Here is a 14141-nt window from a genome sequence, read left to right on the forward strand (position 1 = left end):
GGCACAGTGCCCAGAAAGCCTCTCCAGGGCTCAGGTGTGTACCCTTGGCAGCCTGGCCTTCAGGGATGTGGTGTGTAGGTGTGGCACTTAGAAATTATGGTTTAGTGTTGGACCTGGCAGTGCTGGGTTAGTGGTTAGATGGTCAGTCATCTTAGAGTTTTTTCCCAACCTTAATGATCTGATGATTCTGTGACCTGACCAGTGTGTCCCAGCCTGCAAACTGCTGCTCTTAGCAAAAACAAGACGACATTTTGAGGGTCCTGAAGCCAAAAATAGCTGCAGCCTGGGATAGTACTAGAAGGATTATCAGACACACTTCCTTTCTTCTTATTTTGCCCTAGACCCTCACAGTCACTGCTTAAGAACAATAAAATGGCCCAAATTGACCCCTGGTCTGATGTGGCACTGCCAATCTCATTTGAGGTGGTTTGTGTACAGCTGCCAGCACAAGGGCAGGGACAAACACTGCTCTGCACTATTCAGTGAGTCAGTTTTGGATTGCAGTGGGAATACCATTCATGGCACAGATGGCAAATTGTGTAGAAAACAGTTTGCTTCTCTAGCTGGGATCTTTCCCAGGCACTCTATTTATGGAAAACAGCGGCAGCAATGACAAGGTGGGACTGCAGTTTCTCCAATGAATGCTTTAGCTGCTGCCCTTGCACCTAATTCTTAGCAGGACAGATGTATTTAATTTATATATTAATCTTTATTAAACTGATTCAGAGAGCAAACAAAGATGCAACACAATACAACTCTTTGTAAATTAATCCCAAACTTACAGCAGACAAGGAATTGTACCACCATTTCACAGGAATGACGCACTATGTTGTGTGCTTGGGATAAGTGCTGGAGATGCTCTGGGCACTGCCAGGTGTTTTGCACAGCTGGCTCCTGGTATGTCTGACACGCTGGCAAAGCAGGGAGAAGATCATGCCCCAAGGGGTGGAAGAAGCTATGGTTGACCTCCAACCTTCATTTTCCAGGTGCTCACAGATCACAGATCAAGTGTCATAGATCAAACAGTGGCTCCTTACAGTGCAGAGGACTTCAAGGCATGATGGAGGTGAGACAAGCATGCAGAAGCCCAGGCAGAACCTTGCCTGAGGTAGATCTGAGTGGTGTCAGGAAGCAGTTGGTGATTTGGGAAAAAGATCCAGTGCATGTTCTCCAGCTGCTCTTCATGACAAGGCAGAGGTGCTGACCAGCCCTCAGGGCCCATCATATCCCTGCAGCCTCTGGAGCAGCTGCTTGGACCCCTTCTGTCCTACTCAGCAGTGAGTTCTCTGGAAAACATTGCACAGTGGTGGAGACCAATGCAGCAGGGGAAGGCATGGAGCAGATCCTGGAGGCAGATCCTGCTGCAGCAGAAGAGAGATGGCAGTTTTGAAATCCCAGCTCAAAATCAAAGCTGGAAGCACTCTGCGCTCTCAGCTGGCTTTGGGGCTCAGTGTCCAAGACTGCTGCCAGAAAGCAAAGTTAGCATCAGGAGATGGGACAGAAGCCACTGCATAATCCTGTGGTGTTCCCCTCTACCAGCTCCACCAACACAATCATCAAGCAGTGGGCCAGGAGGCTGGCATGGGTGCAGTCCCTCAGGCAGCACCTGACATGATGGGGGCCTCTTGGAAGAAGGGATGAAACCATGAGGATAAACAAGAAGGGGTGGGGGCTTTAGTTTGTTTTCCTTAGTTTGAGCTTTCCTTAGCTTGGCATTTCCTTATTTAACAGTGCATCCCAGTGCTGCCAGGTATTGCCTCATTCAGTAAACCTGGGGTTGACGACAGTGGTGGTGGCACTCTTGAAGAGGGGATTATCAGCCTGGAGGGAGAGAAGAGAGAGGCTTGTGTTGGGCTTTCCAGCAGAGCACTACCCATCCCACCCATCCCAATGCCAACAGCACAGAGAGCATTGGAAGAAGGATATTTAGGCTGTAGGACATTTATCCACAGGATATTTAGGCCCCTAAATGGCAAAATCCAGCTGGGCTGAAAAACGAGCAGTGGGGAGGGCTCAGATCTACATGGAAAGGATGTCCCCCCCTGCTGTCCCCTCCCCAGTGGATCTGGGCACCCCAGAACCCCCACTGGCACGGATGGGCTCTCTTACATCATTCCACTTGGCTTTGGTCTTCTCCTTCTCAAACCGGCGGTATTCCCGGCGATCAAGCAGCTCCATCAGGAACCGCCAGATGACCAGGACCAGAACGCCAATGAGGAGCACGCCAGCAATGGTGCCACCCACAATCAGTGGGATATTGGGAGGCTGTGGGCACTCTGTGGGACAGACAGAAAGACAGATGGTGTCAGGCTGCAGCCCCTGTTGGCAGCCTGTCTGTGGCAGAGCAGGAGGAGCGGGGATGGGATACCTCTCTCAGGATCAACGATGATGGTATATATCTCCTCTCCATCCTCCTGCACCATATGGAAGGACATCCAGCAGTTCTGGGAATCCTTTTCCCTGCATTTCCTATCATTTGTGCTCATGTCTTTTGAGTTTGTAGGCAGATGGATGTTGGCACAGGCCTGGGTGCAGTTCTTCTCAAAGGGACCGCTGCCGAAGAACTTGCACTCCACACAGGAGCTGTAAAACAAGCAGCTGGAGCTCACATCTGCAGGGGCAGAGACCCTCTCACCTGGGTTTGGGCATTTTGGGCCCTGCCTGTGCATCCCTGGGATATTGGGGATCCCCATGGCCCCCGTGCCCATCACTCACATGTATCTGCCACAGGGAGAAGGGCAGCCTGGGCACTCCTGGCAGAAGGGGGGCTGGTACCCCCCCGTGCACTGGCAGCGGTTGCAGTGGCAGGTCCCACGGAGGCTGCACACATTTCTGCGGGCATTGAGGCAGTTCTCCGTGGATTGCTGGCACTGGCAGGCGCTGCCCTCATAGCCAGGCTGGCACTTGCAGGCCCCACAGTCGCATTGCCCACGTGCTGCAGAGGAAGAGATCCTTCAGGTCCTGCAGACAGCCAGGCCACCCACCCTGCGCTCACGACACCAGAGTCCATTTGAGGACCTCAAGGAGGCCCTACAGGCTGGTGTGGTGTGACCCAGCAGCCCCAAACCCTCCCACTGGGGTTATGGCACACAAAGGCCACATCTCCCTGGGCACTGAACTCTTGTGAGCAGTGCAGAAGCCGTCCCTGGTGCATCACCTGGGCCGCCGCAGAGGGAGCCGTTGAAGAACTCGCAGTTCATGTTGTCACACTGGCAGAAGGTGCCATAGATGTACTTGCCAGGCACGTCGCTGGTGTGGCACACGCACTGCCCGCACACGCAGTCCCCCTGCCCCGAGCAGGGCACCGAGCTGTTGTCCCTGTGGCAGCTGCTCTCCAGCTCCTTGCTGCTCTTGCCTTTGGTGTCGCACTCGCAGTTCTTCCCTGTGTACCTCGAGTTGCAGCTGCCGCCAGAGGAGGGGAGCAAGCTTGGGTCAGTGATGTGCCATGCACAGGGCCCAGACCTCTGCAAAAGTGCAGCAAATCTGGGACAGCCTCACCAAAAAGCGATGACAGCATGTTGGGGCTAATGCCATGCTGGAGCAGGGAGCAAACCTCAGAAATGCTGCTTTTCCACAAGTCATATTCACAACACCAAATAAATTATTGTTACATTTATAATTTCTAAGCGCTTGCCAAGGAGATGTGAGTATTTCCTGAGGAAACCCAGTCTTTTCCTCTCCTTGTCACTGAGAGGCCATGAAGCAATAATTACATTTAAAGACCTGCGAGAACTGCAGCCAAGAAATGGGATTTTGAGAGATTTCTACAGAAATCTGTGTCTGCTCAGTGGATGGATTGGTGGATAATTTGATACTGGGATGGATGGGTGGATCGTTGGATAGATTGAGGCCCTTAGGAAAACAGCATAACCTCCACCAAGAGAAGAGCCAGCTCATTGTGTCCCTGCCTCTGTGTACACAGGGGACAGTTGCAAGGGGAATGCACAAATCCACGTCTCTGAACAAAAAAAATTTGTGCAAAGCCACAGAGCCCAGCCCTGGCTTGGCCGAAAATCCCTCTCCCAGCAATTCCCCAGCTCTGGCAGAATTTGAACTCGTCTTTTGGGTGGACAGCACATACCTGCAGATGCCACATTCGAGGCTGCCTTGCCCACTGCAAGCAGCTGGGTCAGGCTGGTCATTGCAGTGGCAGTCGCAGTTGCTGGACACATGGACAGTGAGGGTGTCTGTGAAGCCCAGGGGCCGGATGGCAAAGGAATAGTTTGGAATGCATGCCTTGGCTGTGACCTTCACTGTGAAGGTGACCTAGAAAGGGCAGAGTAGGACAGACGTCCAGCTGTCAGTGTGGTATTTGCCCTAGGCTGAGGACATGTACACCCAGAACAACGGAGGATCTCTCACATTCCACAGCATTTTGGACACTCTTGGCATTAAATTAATATAAACAAAAAGCCTGGAAGAGCAACCAGGGTTCCTGTCACTAAACAGGATGGGCAACAGAAGCTGTGCAAGCTTCTGTTCCCGGTACAGGACAGCATACCTCTTCATTGATCTTGACATTGTCGCATTTGCCTCTTGCTTCATCCACGGAGTCCTTGTCATTTTTGCATTTGGAGTCATATTTGACATCCAGAGTGTCCAGCAAGGTGGAATGGTCCAAGATGATCCGCGAGGAGAGGTTCTTTGGAAAAATGGTGGAGAAAGTGCCATCAGTCAAAAACCAGACCGAACCAAGAGGGTATGGGGTCAGGAAAAAGAGCCAGAGAGCACCACAGGTCAGGATCTCAGCTGCCTGGGATGGTTCTGGAAATGCAGGTGATGTCATTGGAGAGGTGGGAACTCCAGCACTTACATTGTAGGCCACCTGGATGAGCTCAATGATGTTGCTGGAGTCCTGGTTCAGCTCTCCCACTGCCGACTTTGGGATCATCTCACTGAGTTTCTGCAGTGGAGAGCAAAGAGGTGAGCACTTCCCACCATGTGACTGCAGAGCAGGAGACAGTACCAGGAGACACACACAGCTGTGTCCATCCTCCTGGGAAGGGGATGGAGGCACCTGGACCATCTGACATATTCTCACCTTGTAAACATCCACCACCCTACTGGTGACAGCAAAAATGGGCTGAATGTTGTTTTCGGCAAGTTTCTGGACCAGCTGGCCAACAGATGGGTAGTCCTGGATGGGGAGAGGGATATCACATTCAGCACAACCTCCCCCACCAGCAGAAGAGGGTGGGGGACCACACCACACACTTTGGGTGTGGCAGCACAACTTGTGGTGATTGAGGTGATGTTTTGGTCTCTGTAACAGGCTGTTTTACATGACATTGTCTTTTCTGCCTGAGGGAGGGAGGTGGGGGGTGCTGGAGATGCTGAACAGCCCCCGGGTACTTACAAACTCGTTGCTCTTTTTGTACATGTTGTCCTCCAGGTGGCACTTGCCATCGTTGGGGGTCAGGATGCCTGCAAGCTTGCCATCTCCAGCAAAGTGGAATCCGTCATCAGTAGCAAACACCAGCAAGCGGGTCACGTTGCGCCAGCCAATCTGGTCCTGCAAGTGGCACACAGAGTGGCCCCTGTCCCTGAGCAAGGCTGGCAGGACAGTGCCAGCGGGCACCCTTTCCACACTCTTGTGTCAGCCACAGTGTGGGGCAGGGGGCAGGAGGAAGGTGGGTAAAGGGACATCAGGGTTAGGAGGCTCTGGGGTAAGATGCTCTCTGGAGTGACCTGCCTTGCTGCTGGATCAGAACTCAGGCAGGATGGGCTTCCAGAGCCCACCTGGACAGGGGAAAAGCAGCCCTCTCCAGAGTGTGTGTGGGCAGCAGCCCTCCTGCCTGAGCACAGCTGCTGGCAGAGGGCAGGTGCAGGACTCACCCCGCACACTGCCGCCTGCATCATGGCATCCAGCCCTCCCTCTGGGGCATCCAGGTTCCCTGAGATGAACTGCTTGCCCACTTCACTCTCAAACTGCTGGGCGTTGTCCGTCAGCGACAGGATGTGCTTGAAGGCAAAGGGAGGCTGGCACTTGGTGCCCTTAGTGGGGCAGGGGTTCTTCAGCTTCTCGGGGTGCGTGTTCACGAACGGCAGCACTGTCTTGTCCACAAAGGAGCCAAACCCTAGGGCAGCCGGACCAGAGTTTTAGGGACAGGGCACAGGGCAATCTGCTGGCCCCAGTGTACATGCCCATGTCCCTTGCCCTGCAGAGGACAACCTGCTGTCCACTCCCTGCATCCCCCTCCAGCCCTGCGGCTCTTCCCAAACAGATGTGCCAGGCTGAAGACAGGCTCACCTGTCACAGACATGTTTAACGAAAAATCCTTTCCTTAAAATTTTTTCTCCTGAGAAGCTGAGAAGCCTCGGAAAAAAAAATGTAAACAATGATTATCTGCTGCTGTGGAATGCAACAGGTGGATCTGTGATTGGGCTCATGTGGTTGTTTCTAATTAATGGCCAATCACAGTCAGCTGTCCTGACTGTCTCAGTCAGTCACAAGCCTTTGTTATCATTCTTTTTCTATTCTTAGCTAACCTTCTGATGAAATCCTTTCTTCTCTTCTTTTAGTATAATTTTAGTATAAATTTAACACATTATATATCATAAAATAATAAATCAAGCCTTCTGAAACATGGAGTCAACATTCTCATCTCTTCCCTCCCCCTGGGAGCCCTGTGAACACCACCCCACTCACCAATGCGCCGAGAAGGGGTGGTGCTCTCCAGCGCCCTGAGCAGCTTCCCTCCCAGCTTCTTCACGTTCTCCAGGTCATCCAGCATGGAGTAGGAGAGGTCCATGAGGTAGTAGAGATCAATGGGATACCCCATGGCACGGCGAAACTTCACCTCAAACACAGCAGGCTGGCCTGAGGGACAGGGATGGCAGGATCAGCTGCCGTGTTGTGCCAGCTTGTGCCATCACCCACCCCTCCTCTCTCTTGGAAGAAAAGGGGTGGAAATGCAGGCTGCAACCTGCTGCTGTGTCTCAGGTGACTCTGGGGATGAGTGGAAGGGCTGGCAAGCCACAAGAAGAAGGGAGTTGGGAACACCAGGCAGAGCATACCTATCCTCAGCTTCAGGTGCACCTCCTGTGGAGTCAGCTGTGTTTCACTGCTTAAGGGCTTGTCCTGTGTTTTTCTGATCTCATTGCCTGGAAACTCAATCTCACTGGCTGGGCACCCCCTCTGCTTCAGCTGCTCAGTGGTGTCACAGCGGATGGAGTCGGGCTCGCCGGCTTTGGTGAAATTCTGTGTGTGACAACACCAGCAGGAAAACAGAAATCAGAGGAGCAGGGGGTGAAAAGGGACCTTACAAGATTTACCTGGCCCCCAAACCAGGTCTCCAGGGCATTGATGGAGAAAAGAAAAGCTTTGATGGGTATTTACGGAGACAGGTCATGGCTGGTGGATCCCTCCTGGCCCCATCCTCCATTCAGGACATGAAACACTCCCACAAAGAAGTCAGGAAGAGCCAGGCAGGCAGGGTGACTGGCTTGATGCCTGTTAGCTGACTGCTGAGGGGTGACAACCAGACAGGCTACATGGACCTACCAGCTTCTTGCACCAGGCACAGCCAGGACCAGACTGAATGCAGTCCTTGCACGTCCCCACCTTCATCTTGGGGCACTCCATGGCAAAGGCTGGAAAGGCAAGAAGATAGAGTTGGTATGGGGGCAGCTGGGGGTGTTCAGACACCAACACCAGGCATCCATGCTATCCTGAGCCTGCCCTGCCTCTCAAACCAATGCTGGGGGCTCTGGAAGGGCCCTCAGCTGCCTTGCTGTCCTTCAGCTGGGCTGGTGGTGTTAACTCCAGATTCCTGGAAGTGTAAGGACATGGCCTTCGCACACCTCTCAGTGCTGTGTTCCCCCTGTTGTTGGGCAGCATTTTGGATCCCCCCACTCTTTCACTACCCATGAAAGGTGCTGGGAAGAAGCAGGTCAGGCTCACCTGTTGTCACCAGCAGCAGCACCCAGGTCGCTGCTGGCAGCAGGAGGCAGCAGCCCTGAGGCATTTTCTGCAGGACAAAAAGCATCCTTGAGACCACCTGGGATGTGCCCCAGGGACGGGGCAGCCACAGTTTCTCTCTGGGCAACCTGTGTTGAGATCACATTCATTAACACTGTCACGTGTCACACCTTTCCCCAGCAGAGCAAACCCTGACCGTGCAATGGCCTTGCAACATGGAACATGGGGAAGTCAGAAAAGAGGAATTTGTTAAAAGAAGAAAAAGGAATAAAAAAGTAAAAGGAACAACAGACATTGTGTTTTATAGCAATACTAGACACAGTGTCTGGAAACCAGGTCATCAGTTTCAAAATAGCTCTGATAGCTGCCCTGAGTAAGACAAGAACCCCTCCTTGGCTCCTGCCATCACCCCTTCCTGTCAGCTCACCAAATAAAACAGATCAGAGAGATGTGGAAATGAGAGCACAAGAGAAACCGTCAGAACACACTGAGGCAGGTTGTGTGTGAGGGCTGCTCAGATGCCCTTCTGAGGCATCAGCATGTGCTGTCTTAGCTCATCAGCTCTCCAGGACACCACCCCAGCTGAGGATGACACTGGACAGCCTTGAAAGGATGTCTGGTCTCCTCCCAAGGGCAGAGAAACAGTCTAGGTAGGTCAGAGGGTGATGTTTGCACAGTGAGGTTTGGTGCCCAGCTGTGCTGTAGATTTTGAGATGTGGCAGGACTCTAAGGGTGGTGGCCATCACTGATTACGGTTGGGACCATCTGGAAGCCCACCCTGCCCTGGATCCAGTCCCTGGCAGAACTCCACAGCCAACAAGGGGCACTGCTGAGGTCACCCAGCCAAGCCCTTGGGGTGACATGGCCTGGGAGTTCACTGTGCCACATCTGCACAAGACCATCCTGTGGTGGGCAGCCAGAGCCCTTCTGGACAAAGAGCTCTGCAAGTTGCTCTCCACCACCACAGTCCCCCATGGTAAGATTTTAAGGGCATAATTTATTGTCACAGCTGTGATGTCCCTGTCTGTGTGTCACGCATGCCCCGTGCTTAGCTGGCCCAACACATTCCTGTCACCTCCAGATCCTGCCTGCAGAGTTTGAGCTTGCAGGAAAGAAAAGGGGGTCCTGCCTTTGTTTCCTGTAGAACTCAGTGACTGACACCCCAAATGTGCCTAATTAGGCTCCGATTCTGCTACAAACCAGAAGTTCCCTCACATGCTGTGAGGAGCAAACCCATGGACTCAATGAGCTCCTGCTTTTCCACCTGCCCAGTGTTTCCAAGCATTCAATTCCTGCTGCCATGCCAAAGTGTGCAGTGGTGATGGGATAGAGCTCTGTGAGCTCCTTGTTCTTGCTGGAGGTTAGAGTTTCCTGCTTACAGGCTCATCTTGTAAAATAGAGCAACCCTAAAACTGGGTTAAAAAAAGCTCCCAAACTCCAGAAATACTCTCAACACACCCCCAGTGCTAGCTGCTATAAAGTGTTGTGAAGTAGGGTTCATGTTGTAAGCTGCATTTGGATGCCTTTTTCACCCTCACAGTGGCTTCTTGCTTTTGTCACAAGAGTGTGAAGCACATCCTTACACTTGGAGAGGGCAACAACAGGAAGTTCAACAGTTCTTCTCTTCTGCCACGGAGGGAAATTACTCTGTGGTGTGTGGGCAGGCGAGCACAGGGCTTTGAAAGAGAACAAATGGGGCTTCTGCCTTTGTCTGCCTCCTTACAGCCTTCAGAGGAGGCCAAAGCAGGTTTTCAGCCTGACTCTACAGAGCAGGGTGCTGACATGGGCCTCAGCAGCATTTCCTCCAACCCCCTTGATGATCCCTTCAGCTCATGCCAGACTTACAGTCACCACCAACCCCTCATCTCCTGCATGTGCTCTGCCTGTGAAGTTCCTTTTTTCTCCTTCTTTCCCACAAATTCAGGCAAGCAGAGGGGTGCACACAGCCCATCCTCCAGCCCTGGTGTGAAGGAGCAGAACTGCAGAACTTCACAACCACTTTCATCCCGTGGTGGGGAGTGGGGCGCCAAGATGGAGCAACCCAGCTAAGGGCAGGACACATTGCCACCAGGCTCTGCTTCCTGGCCAGGGCTGCATGGTGGCATCAGGGGGACAAAGCTGCACCTCAGGAGCAGGGTCCTTCTTGGCCCTGAGCTCTGATCTCCTCACCACATGCCTTGGGTGGCTCGGGATCAAGCCTGTTCCTCAGCAAGAGCCTTCTGCAGAAGCCACCAGGATATTCCACCTTCTGCCTTAGGGCAAGATGTCCCCCCGGGCTCTGTGTGCCAGAAGATGTTAGGGTGGCCTCGGGGAAGGTGCATAGGTTAAATGCTGGGTGCTGTCCTTGCTGCCCTGCCCGTGGGCAGGGTGCAGATCTGGGCACTCTGGCACTCAGGACGTGCTGGGGGCTGCTGTGTTGGGATGGAGCTGGATGCTGTGCTGCACGGAGGAGCAAGCTGGGAGTTATAAATAGGGCTGAAGGGGAAGTGTTGATGCCAGCAGTGATCCTGTTGTCATAAATAAAACAAGTGCTCAACAGCAGAGATGAGTCTTGAAGTCTGTTAGCCACAAGTTCCCATCAGGGCTTTGCTAAGCATCTGTTTTCCCACAAAAAGGGAGGATATGCACCCATGCCCAGTATCCTAGGGGGTGTTTGCATCATCCACATATAATAGGGAAGTTCCACTAGTGCCAGAGCCCATGGGTGCTTCCTCCACACTGCCAAGCATCCCTGGTCACCATCATGCTGTGACAGAGATGCCAGGTATTGATTGCACCCAGCAGAGCTGCTCCTTTCCACCCCTGCAATCTGACCAGCTCCAGACCCCAAGCACAGAAGGGAAATTAGAGGAGTGGGATATGCTGAGGATGGGAGAGTAGATATCAGTTGTCTGAGGCTGATTTTTCTGTCACTCAGTTGTGTGATGCAGACAGATCCCACCCAGGTGGTCACAGACAGGTCTTTCCCAGTTCATGCAGAATATCACACTCAGTGTGCGCGTATATGTCTTTTTATACATATTTTGTATGGGAAAATTTCAGGGAAAATATAAAAATAAATATATAAAAACTTATTTTAAATAGGTAAAGAATAAATACAATTAAATAAATAAAAAGTATACATAAGTAGATATATCTATATCTGTATCTATATCTATCTATCTATCTATCTATCTATATCTATATCTATATCATCTATATATCTATATCTATATCTATATCTATTCCCATGTCCTGTTATAGGAAATATGAATCTATTTTATATATATTTCCTTCCAGCAGCCTCCAGTGCCTGCAGAGGACACATCTGTGGGGTGAGCTCTCTCCCATGAGCACCAAGCCCCTGCCTGGTCTGTGGCATCCCTTGGCTCTGAGGTCCCAGAGGTGCCCCTGTGAGCCTGGCCCTGCCCCGGGAGGAAGGAAGGAGGGGATTTGTGCTGCTGGGTCTGTCAGGATCAGGGTCCCGCTCGGGTGGGAAGGGGCTGCCCGCCCTGGGAACACCACACCCTCCAACCTGCTGAAATCACTCAGCAGCAGCGGCAGCAGAAAGAAAGCGCAAAACCACTGCGAAGCAGGATGTGACAGCTAGGAGAGCAAAATGCACCATTTAGATATTTCCCACAGCTTGTTGCAGCGCCCATACTGGCCACAGGATATGATGTTACCACATGTGATCTTCCCTTTGCTCCTCACCTGCCAGGAGCCTGGGAATTGTAGCTGTGACACTTGGAAAAGCATCAAAACCAGGGAGCAGGCTGCCTTCCCTGACACCTGGCGTGGGCCCTGCATTCCGTCTGCATCCAGGAGCCTCTGAGGTGCTGGGAAGGACCTGCCCTCCCCAGGCTCACATGCTCAGTATTTGATGTGCACAGCACACAGGGATGGGGGTGAAGAGCGAGGGTCTCACTGCCTGTCCCAGCCATTCCCCCAGGCTCACAGGGGTGCAGGGGCACCCGGGAAGCAGGGACACTGCGCTGAGCCCTCCAGGCAGCCATCCATGCCATGTTGCCACCCCACTTCCCTCCTTTCCACGGCAACAGCAGCTGGCAGGGGTGGAGATCTCCTTAGCAAGAGGGAGGTGGCGGGAAGGTGGCAGCGCCAGCCCTGGTGCTGCAGGTGAGCACCCAGCCCGTGCCAGCCTGCCCAGTGCCATGTGTCAGGCCGTGGGAAGGGCACACTGCACCCTCTCTGAGCCCATGGACTGCTGAGGAAAGGGAGTTTTGGAGGTCTGGCATCCTCACCATAACCACCTGCATTTCCAGGCTCAGTGCTACCTCCAAAGGCAAAGCTGGTACAGACCAGACTGACCCGCCTCAGGCAGGGGTGCCGTGCCAAGCTCCCTGAAGCTCCCTCAACTCAAGTGGCCGAAGATTAGATCAGGAATAATAAAAATATGCCATTGAAACACCAGAACTACAAACCCCCTTTGTTGCCTACCTGCCTCCCCCCAAGAAAGGAGGAACAGAAGCATAAAAGTTGAGATGCTGTACTTGCCTGGCCTCCAGCCCTCGTCTCTGTTCCCTACTTGGGCTGGGATGAGGAGGGTCTCAGCTTCTCAATTTCGGCTGGGAAACGTAGCTGGGCATCAGGAGCTAGCTCTGTGACGTACGCCAGTCTTTCCTTCCTACTTCTGCCTTTCAGTAGCAAGGGGAAGAGGAAGTCAAGAGTGGTGCCTGTGGGAGGGGGTGTTTCCCAAACACCCCAGCCAGCCCCACTCAACCTGGAAAACCCACAGCAACCTGCCCTGTGGGACTGGGACTGGTCTGTGTGGGACACGCAGGGCTTGCAGCCCTCCCACCGCATGTAGGAAAGGCACCCACCCAAAACCTCATGCTTTACGAGAACTTTTCACCTTTCACAGCCCTGCGGGGGACCAGCGCTGACCTCAGGGCAAACAGCAAAACACTCCTGCTGGGAGTGGGGGCAACCACTTCATGTGGGAGCTACTGGCAGCCCTTGGGTGTGGAGAAGATGGGGAGCTCCTCTCAGACTGTGGGCTGGGCTCTGAAATGTTTGTGAGGCCCCCTTACATGACAGGAGGATGCAGGCACTGTCCTCTGACAAAGATCAGGGCTGTGTGGGGAATTTTTTTTAAGCAGCCTTTTATAGATTTTGTGCCAGTTTCAATAACTCCTCCAAGCAGCAACATTTCCCTGAGCAGAGAGGAACCAGCTCCTGGCATTTTTCTCTTAACCTCTTCAAAGCACTATGGTAAAAAAAAAAAAAAAAAAAAAAAAAAAAAAAAAGGAAGTAATTTAGAAAACATACAGGATTGTAGAGTTTTTTAAAAACTAATTAACGCCAGTCTTTATTAATAGTTTTGTATGTTCTCCTTCCAAGCAAGCTGATGTTGAATCACCATTCTGCATTATCATGGAATCCCAGAAGAGTTTGTGTTGGAAAGGACATGACAGACCATGTTGTTTCAATTCTCTGCCATGGTAAGGGCAACCTGAGGCTTTATAAGATGCTGATGCTGTTCTCCTGCTGCTGTGTTACAGTTATGGGTTTATTTTTGCAGCAAGAAGAGAGATTGCAGTGCCAGCAGAAAATTTCCCAGCCTGGATGGATGCTCTGTGGATTGGTGCTTTTATTAAAGAAACCATCACAGTCCTGGCTTGCTTTCATCACAGCCAGGTGCAGCAGGAAAGCATCACAGCAGTCCTGGCAGTGGGAGAGGAGCATGGGAGCATCTGATGCAGGATATGGTGGGGATGGACCCTGCGAGCGAGCCAGCTGGAGCTGGGATGCTCACCCAGCCTGGAGGGCTGAGGCTGGATGCTGCAGAGCATCCAGCCTGGAGTGCGTGAGCTGCGGTAGATGAAGCTGGGAAGGTTGGTGGAGCTTCCTGCCACTGATGGGGGTTGCAGATCTGGGGGAAGGAAGTGTGGTTGACTGAGATGAACTGCCGAAATTTTCCTCTTGTGTTGCATGAGGCCCTGAATGTGCGGGTCTTTTCTCCTCAGTTGTTTCAGGGGGTTTGTCCAACCACTTTGCTTCAACTCACTCAAGGTTGCAGGAAGGGGATAGGAGAGCTGTGAGCCCTTGGAGCCGGAACAGTGGGAGCAGAGAGGGTGTTCCATGGGTCCTTGCAGCCAACGCTGAAGCTTGCTGGCATATCCCAGTCCCTTCCAGCTGCTCCTCAGGCTCTGCTGCAGCTTTGGCCTCCAATGCTGCAGGTAAAGGGGGTGGGCAGCCTTTGGGGATATGCTTGGGCACA

General features: G+C 52.6%; 1 protein-coding gene across 1 annotated transcript; it reads right to left on the reverse strand.

The window, feature by feature from the left end:
• Positions 1-700: 700 nt before the first annotated feature.
• On the reverse strand, positions 701-12575 carry ITGB2 (integrin subunit beta 2). Its single transcript, XM_005486935.4, has 16 exons — positions 12416-12575; positions 7904-8049; positions 7505-7593; positions 7018-7201; positions 6650-6820; positions 5836-6077; positions 5357-5512; positions 5042-5137; positions 4814-4903; positions 4502-4642; positions 4082-4266; positions 3158-3402; positions 2716-2935; positions 2369-2583; positions 2110-2276; positions 701-1821 (listed from the first exon to the last, which is right to left on the reverse strand). Exons 2-16 carry the CDS (start codon positions 7986-7988, stop codon positions 1759-1761), a joined length of 2349 nt encoding a protein of 782 aa, XP_005486992.1. The 5' UTR covers positions 7989-8049; positions 12416-12575; the 3' UTR covers positions 701-1758.
• Positions 12576-14141: the final 1566 nt, after the last annotated feature.

The sequence above is a fragment of the Zonotrichia albicollis genome, chromosome 10 (genome assembly GCF_047830755.1).
Source record: "Zonotrichia albicollis isolate bZonAlb1 chromosome 10, bZonAlb1.hap1, whole genome shotgun sequence".
In the NCBI taxonomy this organism is placed as follows: Eukaryota; Metazoa; Chordata; class Aves; order Passeriformes; family Passerellidae; genus Zonotrichia; species Zonotrichia albicollis.

Bases quoted from the DNA above. Each gene is read 5' to 3' on its own strand.
- ITGB2 (XM_005486935.4), bottom strand. From the start codon at position 7,988: ATGCTTTTTGTCCTGCAGAAAATGCCTCAGGGCTGCTGCCTCCTGCTG. The intron at 5,513-5,835 runs GTGAGTCCTGCA...TGCCACTTGCAG, and splicing joins TGCAGGCGGCAGTGTGCGGG to GACCAGATTGGCTGGCGCAA. The intron at 2,584-2,715 runs GTGAGTGATGGG...CTTGTTTTACAG, and splicing joins TCTCCCTGTGGCAGATACAT to CTCCTGTGTGGAGTGCAAGT.